Source organism: Hemitrygon akajei, chromosome 1 (assembly GCF_048418815.1).
Source record: "Hemitrygon akajei chromosome 1, sHemAka1.3, whole genome shotgun sequence".
Lineage (NCBI taxonomy): Eukaryota > Metazoa > Chordata > Chondrichthyes > Myliobatiformes > Dasyatidae > Hemitrygon > Hemitrygon akajei.
The window spans coordinates 110,257,958-110,277,820 of NC_133124.1; the positions used below are offsets into that span (position 1 = coordinate 110,257,958).

Here is a 19,863-nt window from a genome sequence, read left to right on the forward strand (position 1 = left end):
AAAAATGGGCTGAAAAATGGCAGATGGAATTCAATGCAGACAAGTGCGAGGTTTTGCATTTTGGTAGGAACCAACCTGTTCCTTAAAGTTGTTATAGGCGGGGGTAATAATGAGGGTAACTTCCCACTACCTATTAAATGCTCCCAGTGGTGTTAGCCTCAAATAGCCTCTGACAAATAAGTCCACCTTCTGGCCTTCACGTTTCTAATGACAGGAGAAGGGGAAAAGGTGGGTGACTGACGCCTTAAAACCAGTCACTTTGGGCAGATAAGGCTCGTAAGCTGTGGTTGGCAGCTCATCTAGAAAAAGGAAAACTCGGATCTCAAACCTCTGCTGCCTTGCAGCTATACCCACTCATGAGGAAGGCTTTGGGAGTAAACCCAGAGGGAAAAATCTGGAGCTGGAGTCCCCAAGGCAGTCCTACTTTGAGTTCAACATAGACGGGCAATTCCTGCAACGACGCTGGTGCCAAATTGTACTGGTCTTTGCCGTTCCTTTGGGTTCATCAGATGTGTGGAAATGGGGTGCTTGCTATATGGGCAACAGCTTTCTCTCCATATCATAAAGCAGCACACACAAAATACTGAGGGAATTCAGCAGGCCAGGCAGCATCTATGGAAAAGAGCACAATCCGCATTTCAGGCATGGACTAGATGGGCCAAAGGGCCTGTTTCTGTGCTGTACTTTTCCATGACTCAAGATAAATTAATATGTGGGATATTTGCTATTATTGGGTTTTGGGGTATTGTTGGAACTGTGTAAGACATTAATCACATCACAATTAGAGTAGTACAATCAATTCTGGTTACTACACCACAGGAAGGACATATTAAACAAGAGAATGATACAAGCGCTGTAAAGTGCGACAAGGACAGACTGGACATGGGTGGATGTATAACAAGCAGCCCAAACAGGGTGAATGGGGAAGATTCATTTCCCTTAGCAGCAAAGCTAACTGGGGATGTGGGATTAATGTAAGCGTATGGCTGATGGTTGGAACAAACTTTGCGAGCTGAAGGGCCTGTTTCTCTATGAGAAAAGATGGGGTGGGGCCTGGGAGCATTTGCTTACTGGAAGATAAGGACGTGGTTCAATCACTGGCTGAAGACATAGAGGTAGTGAAACCCCATCACATATAGGAACCCGAACTACAACTTGTAAGATATCAGCGTTACAGCTGTGAGATTAGAATGTGTAAGTAACACACCCACATTCTTTCCAGACCTGATGAAGGTTCTTGGCCTGAAATGTCGACTTTATTTATCAAGGAGAGGACCACGTATCAAAAAAGCTTAAATCCAATCCGCTGCAAACTGCCAAATCATGGGAGATGAGGATCGATGTGGGGAGGAAGCTGCAGTTCTCGGAAATGGTGCAAACCACACTGCAACCAAGCATCATACTGTGGTCTGCTGAAGACAAGAAAATCATCCTGGTAGAGCTCACAGTACCATGGGAGGAAGGATGCGAGGAGGCTCATGAGAGGAAGGCCCCGAAGTTCCAGTCCTTAGTCCAGAAGTGCAGGGACAAAGGATGGCAGGCGTAGCTATTCCCTGTTGAGACTCGCTATAGAGGGTTCCCAGCAAGGTCAGCATGGAGGTTGCTGTCTGTGCTGGGCCTTGATGAAAAGAGTAAGAACCAAACAGCTCATAAAAACATAAGAAATAGGAGGAGTAGGCTATCTGGCCCATCGAGCCTGCTACGCCATTCAATAAGATCTGGCCATGGATTCATCTCCACCTACCTGTCTCTTCCCCATAACCTCAATTCCCCTACTATGCAAAAATCTATCCAACTCTGTCTTAAATATATTTACTGAGGTAGCCTCCGTTGCTTCACTAGGCAGAGAATTCCAGATTCACCACTCTCTGGGAAAAGCAGTTCCTCCTCTTCTCCATCCTAAATCTACTCCCCAGAATCTTGAGGCCATGTCCCCTAGTCCTCTTTCATAATTTTATATGTTTCTATAAGATCTCCTCTCATTCTTCTGTATTCCAGCGAGTACAGTCCCAGGCGACTCAATCTCTCTTCATAGTCTAAGCCCCTTCCTCTCTGTAATCAACCTGGTGAACCTCCTCTGCACCGCCTCCAAAGCAATATCTCCTTTTTCAAATAAGGAACACCTGACAGCATCTACTCCTGGCCAAAGGCTACAGTTACCTCACCAGGTAACTGAAGAGAGCACCCCAGTGTATGATGCAAGCTCTGACAGATGCTGCCAAACCTGAGTTTCTCCAATTGGCCAAATGGCCTGCTTCTCTGTTGTAACTTTCTACAATACTGGAATTCACATTTTATATAATACCAAGTCTTCACAGGGCTTTCCAAATGCAGACTTCTTTTATGCATGTCTAAACATACAGGGTGATTAGCAGGGTAACTACATTATTGGATCACTAGTCTAGATCTCATCAAGGTCAGCCTTTATAAGAGTTACCATGAATCTGGATCGGCGTCAGACAATATCCAGGATATTAGAGTCAGTAGTTGGGAAATTTAGTATGTGGCTAGAATTTTAAATACTAATAGCTCAGTGTGAGGAAATCTCTTCACAACTAGCACTGAATCTCGAATACCCAGGAGATGGTCCTAAAGGTGACAAGTTGTCAAACAGCACAAGGAAGCTGACAGTTTTAGGATGAAGCTGCCAAGGCACAGCAGAAAGATAAGAAAAAGGAGGGTCTCACCTGCCCACTCAGTGTAAGATTACAGGAAGTATTTTGAAGAGAATGTGAATTATTCTATAGTCAATTTTGATCTCTCAATCAAGTTACAAAACTAAAGACACTGCTTGCTTCTTAACACATTTCTGCATAGGTTTGGTTGCTATCTTTCCTCTGGAACAGGGATCTCACATCATCAATTGAAAAGTGCTTTGTGCCATCTTAAGACTAAGAAAAGCACTAAAAAAATGCAAAACCAGTAGACTGTCTACTAGAGAGATCAGTAATCAGGAGGAACAAGTTCATATAACATTGGAGGGATGCATCAACTTAAGTTCTGAATATCCGCAGAATAGCATAACTACCAAAGTTTATGCGCAGTTTTGGTCACTGAATTACCGGAAGGATATTAATAAGGTTGAAAGAGTGCAGAGAAGGTTTACAAGGATGTTGCCGGGACTTGAGAAACTGAGTTACAGAGAAAGGTTGAATCGGTTAGGACTTTATTCCGTGGAGCATAGAAGAATGAAGGGTGATTTGATAGAGGTATATAAAATTATGATGGGTATAGATAGAGTGAATGCAAGCAGGCTTTTTCCACTGAGGCTAGGGGAGAAAAAAACCAGAGGACATGGGTTAAGGGTGAAGGGGGAAAAGTTTAAATGGAACATTGGGTGGGGCTTCTTCACACAGAGAGTGGTAGGAGTGTGGAATGAGCTGCCAGATGAAGTGGTAAATGCAGGCTCACTTTTAACATCTAAGAAAAACTTGAACAGGTACATGGATGAGAGGTGTATGGAGGGATATGGTCCAGGTGCAGGTCAGTGGGACTAGGCAAAAAATGGTTCGGCGTAGCCAAGAAGGGCCAAAAGGCCTGTTTCTGTGCTGTAATGTTCTATGGTTCTATAAACTAATCTAACTAATGGGCAAAGGAGGACAGTTGCTGTCCCTTCATCAATCTAGCATAAATACATCACCAGGCAGAATCTGTTTGATTCAAAATTACTCTAAGGTGGCCCAGTTAGCCATTCAGTTCTGAAAGTACAATGACAAAGTTCAATCTGATGATGGGTCAATGAGCTAAAAGTTAACTCAATATCACTCCGCAGATGTCACCTGACCTGGTGAGTGCTTCCAAACTTTTCTAGTTTCATTTCAGAAGTACAGAATCTACACTTCTTTTGATTTACATTCCAGCAGATAAACACCATCTTCTCACAGCCATTGGGGACCAGCAGTGAATGCTAGTCCTGTCAATAACATCCAAAACCAAATGAGATTAAAATAACATTTAAAATAATGCTCAATGCATTCTGCACCATTTGTTATAGATTTAACAGACTGATTCTATCTGATACTTCCTCCTCCCTGACAGCATTGAGGAATGATTGGGAATGGAGAAGGTCAGAAGGAAGAGACAACCAAATACTATTAATTTTTTCATAGTTATTCCCATCAAACAACTACAATCCCCCAAGCACGCTTTCCATCTGTGCTGAGTTGAGCGCCGAGCTAGCCATGCGGCTTCGTAAAAAAAACAAGAGTCGAGTCAGGAACGTTCATACTGTGACCCGGTTAATCTGAAAGGAGACCAATCCTGACACTACTCGCCAGACAAGAATGGCTGACTGTCTGGTGTTACAACCTATGAAATGAAACTACATTTGCTTATTATATTAGTGAGTTCACAAATTGACAGAAGTTCCCGTGCTACTGCCTCTCTGCCTGGTAAAATACCAGGAATTTCATTAAACTATTTAAAGAAGAACTACTTCAAAGGATTAAAAATCTGTGACATGCGAACAACAGTTCCAATCTAAAAAACTGATTAGCGCTTCAGGAAGTGAGATTGTAAGATCCGGGAGCAAAGACACTGAAAGAGAGTGAATTCTTAACAGGAAATTAAATCCAAGAGGATTTTCCACTCCTTGTGTTAGATTACCAAAACCAGCTCTAAAAGTAAACTAAAACAATCCAAAAACAAAAGCTCAATGAAAATGCAAATTCTGAGGACCAAAAATGAAATATGGATATGTTTTGACCTACATACTATGTGGAAAAATCCAGATTTACTTCTGATTAGTGAGTGAAAATGTGAAAGCTTTTAAATAAAGCCATTGGAAGATTCCTTGCAGTTGCTGAAAAATGCCAAAGCTCTAGATTTTAAACACTGAACCATTAGAAACCACTTCTGCTAAACCTGAGGTATTAGAAAATTGCCAGATGGATTAACATTTTAAAAGAGAAACGCCTGCAGTGCAGGAACTCCAAGGAGTTGTTATTGCCATGATAATTAGATATGCAAACTGATTCGGACTGTGTACATCTTACAGAACAGACAGGAGATGCTAATACATCACAGGCAATTTACTTCTCCCTTCACTTCCACATCCTACCCAAGCTGTTTGCCTTTTGATGCCATGAACTATTCAAAATAGAGAAATAAGATTTACCCAACTCTTGTTTTCATTCTGAACCAAAGAAACAACAAAAATGTGAGAGGCGAAAAGAACATGGTTGGCTGGGAAACTACACTAAAAGGTTATGACAGCAATGGCTGGCATCTAAAGAAATACTATACAGTTTGTAAAAAGAAACATGTAAAGTAGTCTATCTTTGGCCAATATGAGACAGTTATAAATTTGCCAGAAATAGCAGGAAGTATGGGGACTGGGAGCACTTTAGAATGTGGCAAAGACTAAAGAAACTGATAAAATAATGGAAGATATCAGTTAGCAAACATTAGGAAATATAAAACCAGAATATAAAAAATATATACAAAAGGAGCAAAAAAGAAAAAGGAACATAAGGACAAATGCCAGGCCTTTACATTAACACTTGGGAGACATCCACCACCCCCAATATTCCCAACAATTCCATCACCCACCACATTACCAATTAACTTACTAGTAAATACTTCATTGTTTTCACAGGGAGAACATGCAAAATTCACACAGATAGCGCCAGAGGTCAGGATCGAACCTGGATCACCAAAACTATGAAACAGCAGCTCCACCAGCTATGCCACTGTGCTACCTACCCACCTCCCCCCCCCCCCCCCAACCATCTCTCCTCAACAAAACAACAAACTGCAGTAGAGTTTCAGTTTTCATTGGGGGAAGCAGTAAAGTCTGTGGGGGGGGGGGGGGGGTAAGGGCCTATAAGAAATGCATTTTCTCATAAGTAATATGTCTGATTATTTCTTTGTTAAGAACTGACAGGAGATGCAGAAAGGGAACAAAAGACACATCTGTTAGGAGCAGCACAGATGCCAACCTTTTAGCCTAAGTCCATGTTTGGTGATGAAAGAGACCAGTTGGTTCAACTTCCCAGGTCAGATTTTCCTCTCTGGAATAACCCTGAAGGATGATAAAATACCTTTAACCCAATAAAATGTCCCAAGGTGTTCCTCTGGAATATTAGCACACAAAATTTGGCACCAATACAGATCTGAAGATAATAAGTCAAAGAAGTAGATTTTTGTAGATGATTTGGACATCTGGATTTCACCAGAAAATAGGAAAATACTGAAGTACTGGCCACAATCTCACTGCATCAACACTTCCAAGGAAATGTGAGAATTTTCAAACTAATGCAGCCTCCTAAAATATACTTTACACAGAGTTATTAACATATTAATTGCAGCCTAAATACACAAATGTACACATCAACAAGAATCTCATTGATAAAAAAAAAATCACAGTTGATCTCCAAAGAAAATTTTAGGTAATTTCTTCCATGACATTCCCACAGTTACTGGTTCATTGCTAAATTACTGAATCCTCTAGTTGGGCAGAGCAAGTCACTGGCCCAGAACAACGTGTAGCAGATTAATCTATTAATGGTACTGGAATATATGCTTACCTCAAGTATGTTCCATAGATGAAAAATAGTGACATCATGAACCCATTTAAAATAAAAACAAATGTGACATAAAAGTAGGCAGGGTCGCCCATTCCTGTTGAACAAAATAAAATCATATTTTAAGCTTATTACCACATAAATACTCCAAAGCAGGTTCTGAAGTACACGTAACGACTTACCTTCACAGCTCTCCACAGGAGTGAAACCCTGACCTCTGTCTACACGCCAACATATTTTGGTTGGAATGCCAAGAAAATCTGCAGAGGCAATGTAAATGCGGTACCAGCTAGCCAACACTACCTACCAAAACAAAAGAGTCAGGTTTACCCTTTACACAGGGCTCAGTTTTATGCAAACTATTTCTCTTTAGATAGATTTCACTAAGTGATAGCTGGAAGTAATAGCTTAAACAGGCTCAAGAACACTACCCCTTCCAATCCCAGTAATAGGGTTCATCACCCAAGCATTGAATAAATTCCTGATAGCACCTGACTAGTCACCCAAAAGTTGGCAAACAAGAGAGGAAATCACTATTGTCAACAATATCCAACTTTTTTTGAAAAAAGCAATTATAATGATGCATGTTAATAGCAATTGTATGGCAGAAGGCTGAGGGTTTGTGACCCACCCAAGACTTAAACACTGAAGTGCATGGCACCACAGTAGTGAATCAGTACCATATCAATGCAAAATAAGGACTTCGGTGCTTTTCTGTCAGTGCACGGAAATATTATGGAGCTGGAGGCATTAATTCAAGTGTAGTGACATCTACGAGTTTATCAACCAATATTTCTACTCTAATTACTGCTTGCAACATTTCACCCCATGGCAAAAATTCACTTGTGGCACTGCCTTTTAAATAAACTGTTGCTACCTACCTTACAGCAGCCAATGCAAGTCACAAAATAACCAACTCTGCATTGAGCAACAGAGACACAGGAAATGTTAAGATTCCATTTGATGGGCAAGCAGGAATAAGCATGAATCAAGTTCCCAGGAAGAATGGGAGACACAGTAAACTAGAGTTGAGATTGATGAGGAAAGAGTAAGGATGCTGCATGTGCAGGATCATGGACAAGACTACATTAGGGAATGCTGTTTTAAATAATGTGGAATTTGTGCAACAGCAGGGCAGGATGGGAGAACATTAAAGAACTTTCCTAAATGCCAGCTAGTTTTCTGCCTGTTTTAATCTTTATACTGATGAATAAACAGAACTTGATGCATTGTCATTCAGAACCAGATGTCATGAAAATAATAAATTCTTTCAGGAGATTACCAACCTCTGGATAAAGATTGAACCGCTTCAAGGTGTTGATAACCAAAGGATATTCAGTCAAACAATCGTTCATTATGGAAATTAAACCTTCAAAATATGAAGGTGCCTCTATAATGGTCTTAAAGAACGAATAATACAATCCCTAAAATGAGAAAATATTTTAAAGCATTATGTCAATATAACTAAGATAAACTCCAACATGTCCAAAACAGACTTTGAAAAACAAACCAGAAATGTCAAGGGAACAATGAACTCTAGCTCACTGTGCAAACATATTGTGGAAAGAATACTTCATGCAACTCTAGCTTGCTAAAGTTTATTCCTATTACAGAACGGTATTAAAAACCACTCATTCTGCATTGTAACCAATATTTCAATTGATTGTATATCCAGATTTTTAAAATATCAGATTAACTACCGGTATTCTCATTCAAAGATTATTCCAACCTCCCTCCACATACATACATTATAAATAGTTTTAATTTCTAAATGAACAGTGATGATTTGTAGGCAAGGTTAATAAATTTACTTTAGACATATCCCTCCAAACTACCGTTATATCTGTTCATCCTTAAACAGTTCCAAATTCACTGAGCCAATGTGCTGAATACCTCAGTCACTGTTTCTTAACACTACCTGCAATGACATCTAGTAGAGAGAAAGACCAAGATGAACAATACAATTAACCAGTCACTGATCAAGTGTCTTAGTTCAATTCCTCATTCTGTCATCTTACTTTATTTCCATGTTAGACTTGGGGAGGTTCTGTGGGATGTGGATAGAATTATAACCTTAAAGGAAACCAGCTGAATTTTGTTTAGACTGGAAAGGATTGAGAAAGACATTGGGTGAACATGAGAAATCCCAATAAACAGAGCAGAGATCAGTCATAATGAGCCCACAATGGGCCACGTATAGTGTGGGAACAAGATCTGATCCCATAAAGGTACTCAGTTCTGACCAATCAAATGTAGAACACAGTTGAAGGAAAAGCTCAGACTAGCTCCACATAGTGCGGTGCAACCACATCAAACCTGAAAGAAAACATGTCTTTCTGAGGCCAAATAAGGTCACAATTTTCTATAGTTTTTCTGTTTGCAAACAAAAATGATGATTCTCCTTCCTCTTTTCATGCTCAAATACAAGGTTTCCACTGCCCTAATGTTCAAGGAACAGAATGAAGTGCTAACTGCAGAACTAGTCCTCTTTATTTTCTCTAATTTGGTTTCCTCCACAGCATCTGTATCAAAATGTCAGAATATTCCAATCATCCAATCTCTTCCAATGACCAACCATCATTGTAAATGCAAAATTAAATTGGTAAAATCTGAGGTATTTACAATTCAATTTTGTCTGTAGTATGAAATGCTATGTGAATTGTGTTTGCCTTACAACTTGGTTTGACAAAGCAGCTCATTTTGAGAAACCAGATGCACTTTATCAAAAAGAAGGTTGCTGACCAGAAATCAACTAATGCAGAAAACAAGCTACTGGCAAACTACCAATTAATTGCCATACTGTTGTCTTTGAGTACACTGGGACTCTGAGTTTAATCACTAATAAGCTAAATCAAACGCTTACCATTTCAGTACGAAAGGCCATTTCACGTTCCAATGTTGAAAGATGAGAGAAATGTTGATTATTTTCAAAGAGGCTGGCTATGTGGTACCTGAAATAAATTAGAACAATGTTTAAACATTACTTCAACAATTGAAAAAAAGGTCTATAAAATAGCTGTTTATTCAGCAGGCATACACAATTCTGTCACCAAATGACCAGTAAATATAAACAGTTGGATACTAGCTTTCAAACAATTTAGAAATTCCTTCAATCTATTTGTCTCTCACTAGATAGAAAACAATTACACGGAGCTCAAGCAAGAATATTAACAGCAGAAGAACCACAGATCTGATATACATATGAGACCCTAAGAATGAGGGGTGGGGGGTGTGTGGGAAGAATGTCTGATGAGACTACCTTCAAATTACATAAAACTTTTCAAAACTAAGAACACAATGTAGCCAGTGGTTCAGCTGAAGAATACTTGATTTCTTCAGAACAACAGCGTATTCAGAGCCCTTCTCTGTGCCATACTGTGAAGTATGCAAAGATATTCCTCCTGTCTTTAGTCTGCACTTAAGAGATCTCATCATCTAGAGACTTCCTCTAGATCTCTGGTGTAGTTTAATACAACTTTTGCTTCACATGACACTTCAAAAAATGCAGTCATATTTTGGAAACTGAAACAGACTTCAAAAATTATGAAGGTCCAAAGGCAATGCTTTATAGCTGGTAAGGAGATTCTTCTCAGAGTTTTGAGCCTGATTTGAAGAATCAACAATATTAAAAATAAATGACCTGGACATTATCATAATACTGATTTTGTTGGACCTTGGTGCCCAAATTAGCTTCTGTATTCCCTACACGAGTGACTATACATCAAGCATACCTCATTGATTGCAAAGCATTGGTAACGGTGAGATTCTGATATCCCACAGAAATACCAGCCACAAATCTTTCTCTCATGCACGCACAATTGTCTCACACAAGTCATGTTTGACAGATTTGTAATGACTTTTCTAAAATACTTCCCACATTTTGAATGTCTCGGAAATTATTTTGAATTAGGATGCTAAGAAGCTGTCTGCCTGTCTAAATAGGTTTGAAGTCACCTGGTTTATTTATACCACAAATTCTCTTTCAACAATGCTACCAACCCAGTTGTGATTCTAGATTATCAACACAGAAGCCCAGCTCAAAGACACTGCCAACTCTTTCAGTGAAGTGTCAGAGATGATGGACCTCATATTAACATCCTTAAAACAATGGTCCTCTACAAAGCTGCCCCCACTGTATAATGCAACCTCCATAAAAAGGTACACCGCGAGATCCTGGCAAGCATGGTCCACTACTCATCTCCAGCCCTCAGGAAAGGCAAAGACAAGTCCAATGTACCAAGACTATCACTGGCTGTCTGAAGAAATGAGTAAAGAGGAGATTCCACCAACTCAAGCTCCACAAAACCTTCCAAATCCAATGAACAAGCAAGTGAATCAGTGAATCTCTCCCAGGCCAACATCCCTGGCAGTTAGGCCCTAATTACATACAGTTGACACTGAGGAGCAGGTCTAGTCCTTTATGTGCCTGACTCCAGACATCCAACAGACACCTTATTCTGAGTTCTGTCAGAAGATTACCAGTCAGGCAGTGAAAAGGATTCAAGGATATTTTCAAAGCCACTTTGAAAAAAGTTTAATAACACTACCAACTCATGTGAAAACTGTAACATGACCATTGGAAGTTGAGAAGCAGTGCTCAGCATGGCACCAAGGACTGATATTATTTGTCTGGAGCCAACAGAGCCCAGTATAAATGACAGAGACTTCACCACACAAACTACCCATTGCCTGTGGCAGTGATTGCGAGTCTCATCAGTTGTCTCTGAACTTGCAGGATTAGAGTAGAATGATGCAAATCACTCATAATCCTGCACAAAGAAGAAAATATTAAAGAATGACCAACAGAGCCCTGCCCTTGACACAGCACACTGCAATGTAAGCAATCTGAAGAGGACTAACTAGCTTTCAGTTCCTTAGTCTCAGCACTCCTGCGGAGTTGAAGGCAACTTGATTCCACCCCTGTGCTGTGGCTTATTGCATGGCTAATAAACTAGGACATTTGTTGCAGGGGGATCAGGAAGTGCCAGAGAGAAATGGTGGTTGGGAGGAGGCATACTCCTTCTGCCATTTACACCAAGCTCTATGTGTCCCAGTCAATGGGCTCAACATCATCCAAAATGCAATGTCTCCATTTTCAGAATCACAGGCCAGAGATTCTGAGGTGTCAGTGGGAATACTACACTTTGCCAAAGTAGTTTTGGGAACAACTCTGAATCTTTTCCTTCAGTTACCTGATAATACAGCACTAAATAGAATTATGTTTTGAAAGTTCTCTGTCAACGCCCTTCTACATTAAACTTCATCTGCTGAATTTTTTTGCCTTCTACATCCTACAACAGAATTCAAATAAGTTCATTATTGCACATACTTCCACTGCCTCTATGTCATCAGCAAACTTGGATACCTTACACACCACTCCCTCTTCCATACTAAATAAGGAGGGGCCTGAGAAAGGCCTATTTATTCTGACTTTGCACTTTTTATGAAATAACCAATCATCAAACCACACTTCCTTCGGTGTTACAACTCATCGTGTGCAACAGCCTTTTGGATGGCACTTTATGGAATGCATTCAGAAATTCCAAATACACTACTATCACTGGTTCCCTTCTATCAAATCTGCTTGTCATATCCTCAAAAGAACACAGGTAAATTATCAAATACAAGTTTCATTAATAAACTAATATTGACTTGGTTTGGCTTTATTCAGTTAAGCTTCTTCGATTATAGACTCCAAGATCAAGCCAACAATAAAGGTTAACTCAACTTCTATACTTTGAGTCTCCCTCTCCAGTCCTCCTGCTGTTCCTGTTTAGAAAGTATTTTGATTTTTTTCAATGCAAAGCTCCTTCCACCATCTCAAACATTTATCTGACCTCTTTGGTATTATTTGTTAGCTCTCTTATCTGACCAAACTTTGTACAAAATAAATACTAAAATATCCCTCAGTATCCTGCTGGAATCAATCACACTCAAATTATATGACCGAACACATTTCAGCAAAATTCAGAGGAAATAAATGTTCCTACTTTTAAAAACCCTGCATCTCCTAAAAACAAAAGCCACTAATTCATTTGATAACAAACTGCAGCAAATTATTGAGAAAGATGGGAAAATGATATGCTCAGCTCCCTAGTTCAAGTTTCCCAATTTCTCCCAGAAAAATAAATTTGATGTTGAATCCAAAGATCTTTTTCACCTAATAGGTCATCCAGAACTGATTATCTGTTATTTGTGAAGTGGGGTGGCGTGTGCAATCATAATCGATTGAAAACGTACGTGGAAGCACGGAGAAACATCGGGAAATTCCAGGAAGACCTTTATCGTTGCTGCTGCTGTTGTGAGGTCCGGGACTCTGCTGGGAAGAACAGGCCCCCAGTCCTCGGAGTCGCGTTGCTGATGGCCGTTGGCGGGGCCGTCTTAATACGCTCGGCAGAGGATGGAGCTCGGAGAAGCTGTGCCGGAGGGGATGGTCGTCGGCTCCGAGGTTCTACGGACTCAGGTCGCTTTTGGTGTGTGCTGCGTCTGCGAGGCTGGTTTCGACGGAGCTTCCATTGTGTTCTGCGTCTGCGAGGCTGAGTCGGGCGGCGCCTTGGAAGTCCATAGCAGGGGTACTCCCTTCTGCCGCCGGCGTGGGATGGCGAGTCTGTCAGGACCCTGGGGACTTGTGGAAACTGTGGTGATTTCTTTTGAACTTACAGTCCTTTAACATCTTGGACTATTTTTACTGTGCCCATAGTCTTTTTTTTAATCAATTATGCTATTGTTTGCACTGTTGTAATTATGTGGTTTTGTGCAGGTCTTGTAGCTTTAGTTTTTGTCTGGTGGATTTGGAGCTCCTTGCTGGGGAACGCACTAGATGGTAGCGCGATATTAATACGCAGCAGCCTCTCCGGACTCTGGATTGGGGATTGCCAAACGTTGTGTGGATTTTCTGGTGTAGTCTGTTTTGTCATATGCTTTTGTGATATCATTCTAGGGGAACGCTGTCTCATTTTTTAACCGCATTGCATTTGTGGTTTCTAAATGACAATAAACTGAATCCGAATCTGAATCCAAGTAATAAAACCATCCTTTTGTTATATTCTGCATCCTCTTATCTCCAATTCACTTGCCTGTATACACTCGGTGGCCACATTATTAGGTACACCTGCTTGTTAAAACAAATATCTAATCAGCCAATGAGGCAAGAACTCATTGCATAAAAAATGTAAACATGTTCATGTGGTTCAGACCAAATATCAGAATGGAGAGGAAATGACTCTAATCATTGAATGATTGTTCATGCCAGACAGGGTGGTTTGAGTATCTCACAAACTTATGATTTTAACAACAACGCTCTCCAGAGTTTACAGAATGGTGCGAAAAACAACAAAAAAATCCATTGAGTGGCAGTTAATAAGAGTAATCAAAGGAGAATGGCCAAATTGGTTCAAACAGATGGGAAGGAGACAGTAACTCAAATAACCACCTGTTACAACAGTGGTGTGCAGAAGATCATCTCTGAATGCATAACATGAAAAACCCTGAAGTGGATGAAATAAAGCAGCAGACCACACTTAGTTCCACTCCTGTACCTAAAAAATGGCCACACTGTCTATGCAATTGTACCAAACTACCCAGGCACTGTTTGTGGCAGAATTTGACACTTATCCAGCTTATTAAAGGAGACTGAATATTGGTATATAATGACGAACATTTTATTTTCTTTCACAAGGATAGCTATACAGTCAGTTTGACATTAATGCATCTTGACAAAACTAAAATGTCACTGGATTCTGCAAACAGCAGCTTTGATAACCTTAAGCAAATCATAATATACTCACCAATGCAAAATTCCCACGATGATAGCTATGAGAGAGGGATGCAAATGATCAATAAGGATCTGATTTTGTATTTTTACAGTTATCCCACATTTTACCACCAGTTTTGCTTCCCAATAAAAGCTGATTGTACAGACCAGAGTGAAAATGAGTTAATTCTCGTTACCTATCCCCTCGCTGTCTGTCCTTCCACCACTCCCTGCAACTGCATTTACCCCCCCCCTCCTCCCCCGCTCGGCTCACTCTGTTACATTTCTACTCCACCTCAACTAACTGCATTCCCTCCAACACAGCTTCTTTTACCTCCTTCCTCCCCATCCACCTTGTCCTCCTCACTATCTCACTAACTTCCCTTTCCTCCTCCTCTTTCCCATCCTGTCGCTTTTTCTTCAATCCCTCTCGACCCCACCACCTCACTCCCTATCTTCATCTCCCCTTTCAAACTCCTGCCGTCCCCTTTTCTCTATCCCAACCCTCCTTCTCAATCTTCCATTCCCTCCCTCTCTCCCATACCCCGATCCCCAGCCCCTCCTATTTCACCTGCATCAACCCACCACTCTCTGCTCTACAATCCCTTCCCCTCCCACCCATTCATCCTCCCCTGCTCAGGCTGCCTCTCACCCCCAACCCTCACCGAGTAGGATGGTGGTCCCCAGGCCGCTGATCGCTGCATCATGGAGGCCGAGCTGCTCCCCAATGCCGGACACCCATTTGCCGGAGAATCCCAAGCCGCCAGCCTTGGCCTCGGGGGCTGCGCAGTCCCTCCGCCTGTCTCGGCGTGGGCTAGTGCCTTTCTGCGAGACCCTGGTTTTGGCGGGCGGACAGCGCTGCCGCTCCTCAGCCAGGCCTCGGTTGCCCCTGCCGCCGCTGCGGATCTTCATCGCCATTCCAGGGTCGTCTGCAGGCCAGGCCGAGGCCCGCGCCGGAGCCTCGGGCGAGCGTAGCGGCGGCACCAGCCCTGCACTCCTCTCCTGAGTCCGAAACCGCCACAGTCACCACGGCAACATCGCTAGGAGAGGAGGGCACAATGCAGACAAGAGGTGACACCAGCGGTCGCAGCAAGTACTCCAGGCTCACAGCACGCACGCCCAACGTTCAGAGCGTGCAGCGCAGTCCAGCAACAAACCCCTGGCAACTCAAACTCTGCCAAAGCCAGCCCTCAGCCCCCGACAACATACACAAGCAACCAAAACCCAGCAATTCACCCCACCCCCTGCAACAAACCCACCTCAAGCAACACCTATAGTAACCAACTGACCTCCAACAGCCCACCCTGAGCAATACAGTCCTTGTAAGTCACTCTGAGTAACCAAGTCTAGTCACAACCAGAAAGTTGTAAAGCAATACAGCACAGGTCCTTGCCCTTCAACCCAACCACTCCATGCCACCCAAAGTCTGCACAGCTAGTCCCAATCTCCTGTATTGACCCAATTTCCCTCTAAGTCCCACTCCTCCATACGTATCCAAGTATTTCTTAAATCATACTATTGTACCTGCTTCAACCATTTCCTCTGGCAACTTGTTCAATATTCTCACCACCCTCTGGGTGAAGAAGTTGCCCCCTTAGGTCCCTTTTAAATATTTTCCCTCTCAGTTTAAACCTGAACTTTGGACTTCCCTACCCTGGGGGAAAAAACTGTTACCATCCATCTTAACTATGCTTCTCATCGTTTTAAGGGTCATTCCTCGACATTCAGGGGACAAAGCCTGAATAAGAAGAGGGGGAGGGGAAGGAATACAGCTAGAAGGTGACAGGTGAAGCCAGGTGGGTGCAGGAAGAAGAAATAGGAGGTGATAAGTAGAAAAGATAAAGGGCTGGAGAAGAAATAATCTAATAGGAGAGTGGATGTCATGAGCCCACAAAATACTGGAGGAACTCAGCAGGCCAGGCAACATCTATGGAACAGATCTGGGCCAAGACCCTACTCTTTTGCATAAATGCTGCCCAGCCTGCTGAGTTCCTCCAGCATTTTGTGTATGTTGCTTGGATTTCCAGTATCTGCAGATTTTCTCTTGTTTGTTATGAGCCCTGTAGGCCTCTACAGCTTTCATGCCATGGACCATTGGGTTTCTCAAGCACTTGTGTTTACTAATTGTTGTTTTAACATGAATCATTAAGCTCTTGTGCTTTCTGTTTAATCTGGTCAAGGTGACACAGGTTTCACACATCCTGTGATTATTTGAAGGAGACTCTCATTTAATACTGTGTTTGTGGAGAGTAATTTGCCTCACGATGTTGCTCGGTCATACCTCCAATGCTCTGTTTGTATTCCTATGTACAACTTCTTGTTTCCTCCACTGTTCCTCTGCACTTGGGTTGAATTGTTGCAATGCCCACTGTAACAGAGTCTGTCGTTCCTCCGCACCTGGGTCCAGTCCGGCCAGTGACCACCCTGACAATGGAAAAAGGGAAAGAGGAGGGGCACTAGAGGGAGATCATAGGCAGATGAGAAGGGGAGAAGTGAGAGTGGAACCAGAATGGGGAATGGAAGGAGAAGGGGGAGAATTACCTGAACTTAGAGAAATCGATGTTCATGCCATCAGGTTGGAGGCCACCCAGATGAAATATGAGTTGTTGCTCCTTCAGTCTGTGAGTGGCCTCATCATGGCTGTAAAGAAGCAGCAGGTCAAAATGGGAATGAAGCTTGGAATTAAAATGGTTGGGCACCAGGAAATCCTGCTTTTTGTGGACGGATTGAAGGTGCTCGACAAAGCAGATCTCAATCTACATTAGATGTCACCAATGTAGAAGTGGGCACATCAGGAGTATCAGATACAGTAGATTACCCCAACAGAAGTGTTCTCCAAGTGTAGCCTTACCAATGACTTGTACAACTGCAACATATGCCCTAGCTACTATGCTCAGTGTCCAGACTGATGGAGATCAGAATGTTTGACACCTTTTTCACCACCCTGTCTACCTGTGATGCTGCTTTCAACTATACATTCTTGTACTCCTAGATCCCGCTGTTCCACTACATTCCCTCATTCCCTACCATTCACGGTTTCAGTCCTATGCTAGATACACTTTCCAAAATGCATCACCTCACAATTATGTGTATTGAAATCCATTTACTCCTCCTTTGCCCACTTCTCTACCTGGTCAAGATCCCCCTGTCATCTAAGGTAACCTTCACTATCAACAACATTTCCTAATTTCATTCTCAGTGAATACTGTCACCCTCATCTCTGACCCTCAGGGTGTACCAGAATATCCCTCACTGGCTTGGGTTTGGTATCTGAGATCTCGAACCCCGTGACCTTCAGACTGGTAACTCTGACCACTTACCCTAAGCTCAAAGTTTCAACTCCTGACCCATCATTTTGACTCTTGGCTCCCAGATTCAAGGCTCCGACCATCAGTCCCACTAGCTCTGACCACTGTCCCCTGACCCCTAGGCACCTGGTTCTGATCCTTCATCCCTCCCCCAGCTCTGACCCCTAACCCATAGCCTCCTACTTATGACCCCCACCCAGCCCCTAGTTGTGACCTATGCTCTGGCTCTGACCCTTAGATCTGATCTCTGACCATAGTGTCCCATACTCTGGTCCCTGGACATCCTGCTCAATCCCAGACCCTGGAACTCTGATATTCAGAGTGTACCTCTCCCCCGGTTACAATCAGGCCTTAAACCCACAAACTCCAGATTTAAGTCTCTGACCCCACCACCTAAGTGAGCCCCAGCAACCCCTCTCTCAATATCTTCTCTTTCAATGTCCATCACAGTGCAGACAGCTGGAGAACTGCTGCTTCACAGCTCCAGTAACCTGGGTCTGTTCCAACATTGCATGCTGTCGGTGTGGAGTTTGCACATTCTCCCTGTGATTGCATAGTTTTCCGGGGTCCCCAATTTCCTTCTACATCCCAAAGATCAGTGGATTAATTGGACACCGTATCTGGCCACATTGTGTTGGTGAGTTGTGGAAGCAGGGATGTGGGGAAGGAAAGAGTAGAGCATGGGAATATGGGGAAAATAAGTTACAGGGAAAATTAGTGGAAGAAAGGATTCCTGTGTGAGTTGGCATCAACTTGATGGGTTGAATGGCCTCTTTCTATGACAATTGGAAGTATGAAGGACTTGCACTACTTTAGCTCCACACTTCGTCTAATGTGGAGGACAGAAGGGGCCTGATGGGAAGGTTTACTCATATTCTATCCATTACTCTGGGCTCCCATCAAACACACTTAGGTCACTGCTCTGGAGATTCCTACAGGAATGTGTGAACATTCCCCTTCCCAAGGAAACCTCTGATGTTTTCTTCTGCCTGACGTTTGTACATAGTGGGGCTGGGAGTAGAAGGTCTGTTCTGAGAGGCGGATGTCAGTAATCCATTTCTAGGAATCTGTCTGTACCAAGCAATCCAAAACTAGAAAATCACTTCTCAGAATCTACTCATAGCCATTCCCAAGTAATCACTGCTAGATACTCACTCCTCCAACTTCCAGAATTCCCAACTGGATTTATCAATGACTCTGATTGTTGGCTGCTTTTTTAGCAGCCATTGTTTTAACTTGAGATAGTTACACATTAGACAAGATCGCTGCAAAAGGGGTCCATATGTGCCAGCCCTATAAAAGTGTTCTTTTGGTCTAACTCTCATACCCACACTCCAGCCTGACAGATGTTTTTCAAGCACCTACTCCTAGCGCTGAGGTCTCCTCACTAGGTGGCAGGCCAGCTCCTCCTGCCTTCTGTCAAGACTCAAGAGCTAGAACTACCTACTCCCATTTTAAAGTTGAGGACTACGATGATGGAGGACAGGAGGGGAGTGGTGAACATTCATGCAGCAGAGAGGGGGAGAGCATACAGTCCATTCTCGGGGAAGGCAGTATATGGTTGTGGGAGAGGAGGGGAGATAATTTTGAATCCATGTTACGCTTGCTGCTGCTCTCTCTCTCTCTCTCTCTCACACACACACACACACACACACACACACACACACACACACACACACACACACACACACACACACACACACACACACACACACACACACACACACACACACACACACACACACTTTTATCCCCTCTTTTACTTCCTCGCTGAACTTTCTGTAATCAGGCTATCTGGCCATCTGTCACATAGTCTTCCTGTCTGCTCCATTCCACTCCAGCCTTCTGGTCCTCCCTCCTCTTCTCCCTCAATGGAGCCTACCCAGACTGAAGCTGAAATCTCTCTACTGTTAAAGGCTTTGCATTGTTCTTTTACAGCGTGTTGTTCTTATGAATCTGAAATTACAGGACAGAGCAATTGTACTCCCTCCCCTCCCGCACCACCTTCTGACTTCTGCCCTCTTCCTTTCCAGTCCTGATAAAGGGTCTCAGCCTGAAAAGTCAACTGTTTTCTCCCCTCCATAGATGGATGCTACCTGACCTGTCAATTTCCTCCAGAATTTTATGTGAGTTGCTGGTCAGCTCTTGTCCATCACGTTCAGTTCAGACTGAGCATTTCCTGCATAGATGCTGCCTGACCCGGCGAGCTCCTCGGTCGTTTTGTGCATTGCTCCAGATTCCATCATCAGAGAGTGTTTCCAACTTCTCTCTCTGAGTT

General features: G+C 42.7%; 1 protein-coding gene across 5 annotated transcripts in view; it reads right to left on the reverse strand.

Annotated features, from left to right (window-relative positions):
* The window catches only part of dpy19l1l (dpy-19-like 1, like (H. sapiens)), a 114,773-nt gene extending 97,796 nt beyond the window's left edge, over positions 1–16,977 (reverse strand). Inside the window, exons 1-8 of one of the 5 annotated variants that reach the window (XM_073049848.1) lie at positions 16,819–16,928; positions 16,559–16,701; positions 14,943–15,317; positions 14,312–14,336; positions 9,388–9,475; positions 7,811–7,948; positions 6,707–6,827; positions 6,528–6,621 (exon numbers count right to left, since the gene is read on the reverse strand). In XM_073049848.1, the coding sequence (XP_072905949.1) occupies positions 6,528–6,621; positions 6,707–6,827; positions 7,811–7,948; positions 9,388–9,475; positions 14,312–14,336; positions 14,943–15,195 (719 nt within the window). In that variant the 5' untranslated portion in view covers positions 15,196–15,317; positions 16,559–16,701; positions 16,819–16,928. Of the gene's footprint in view, positions 1–6,527; positions 6,622–6,706; positions 6,828–7,810; positions 7,949–9,387; positions 9,476–14,311; positions 14,337–14,942; positions 15,318–16,558; positions 16,702–16,818 lie in introns of all 5 variants that reach the window. The other 4 variants (XM_073049843.1, XM_073049867.1, XM_073049857.1 and 1 more) reach the window with 4 other exon arrangements.
* Between the last annotated feature and the right edge of the window lie 2,886 nt (positions 16,978–19,863).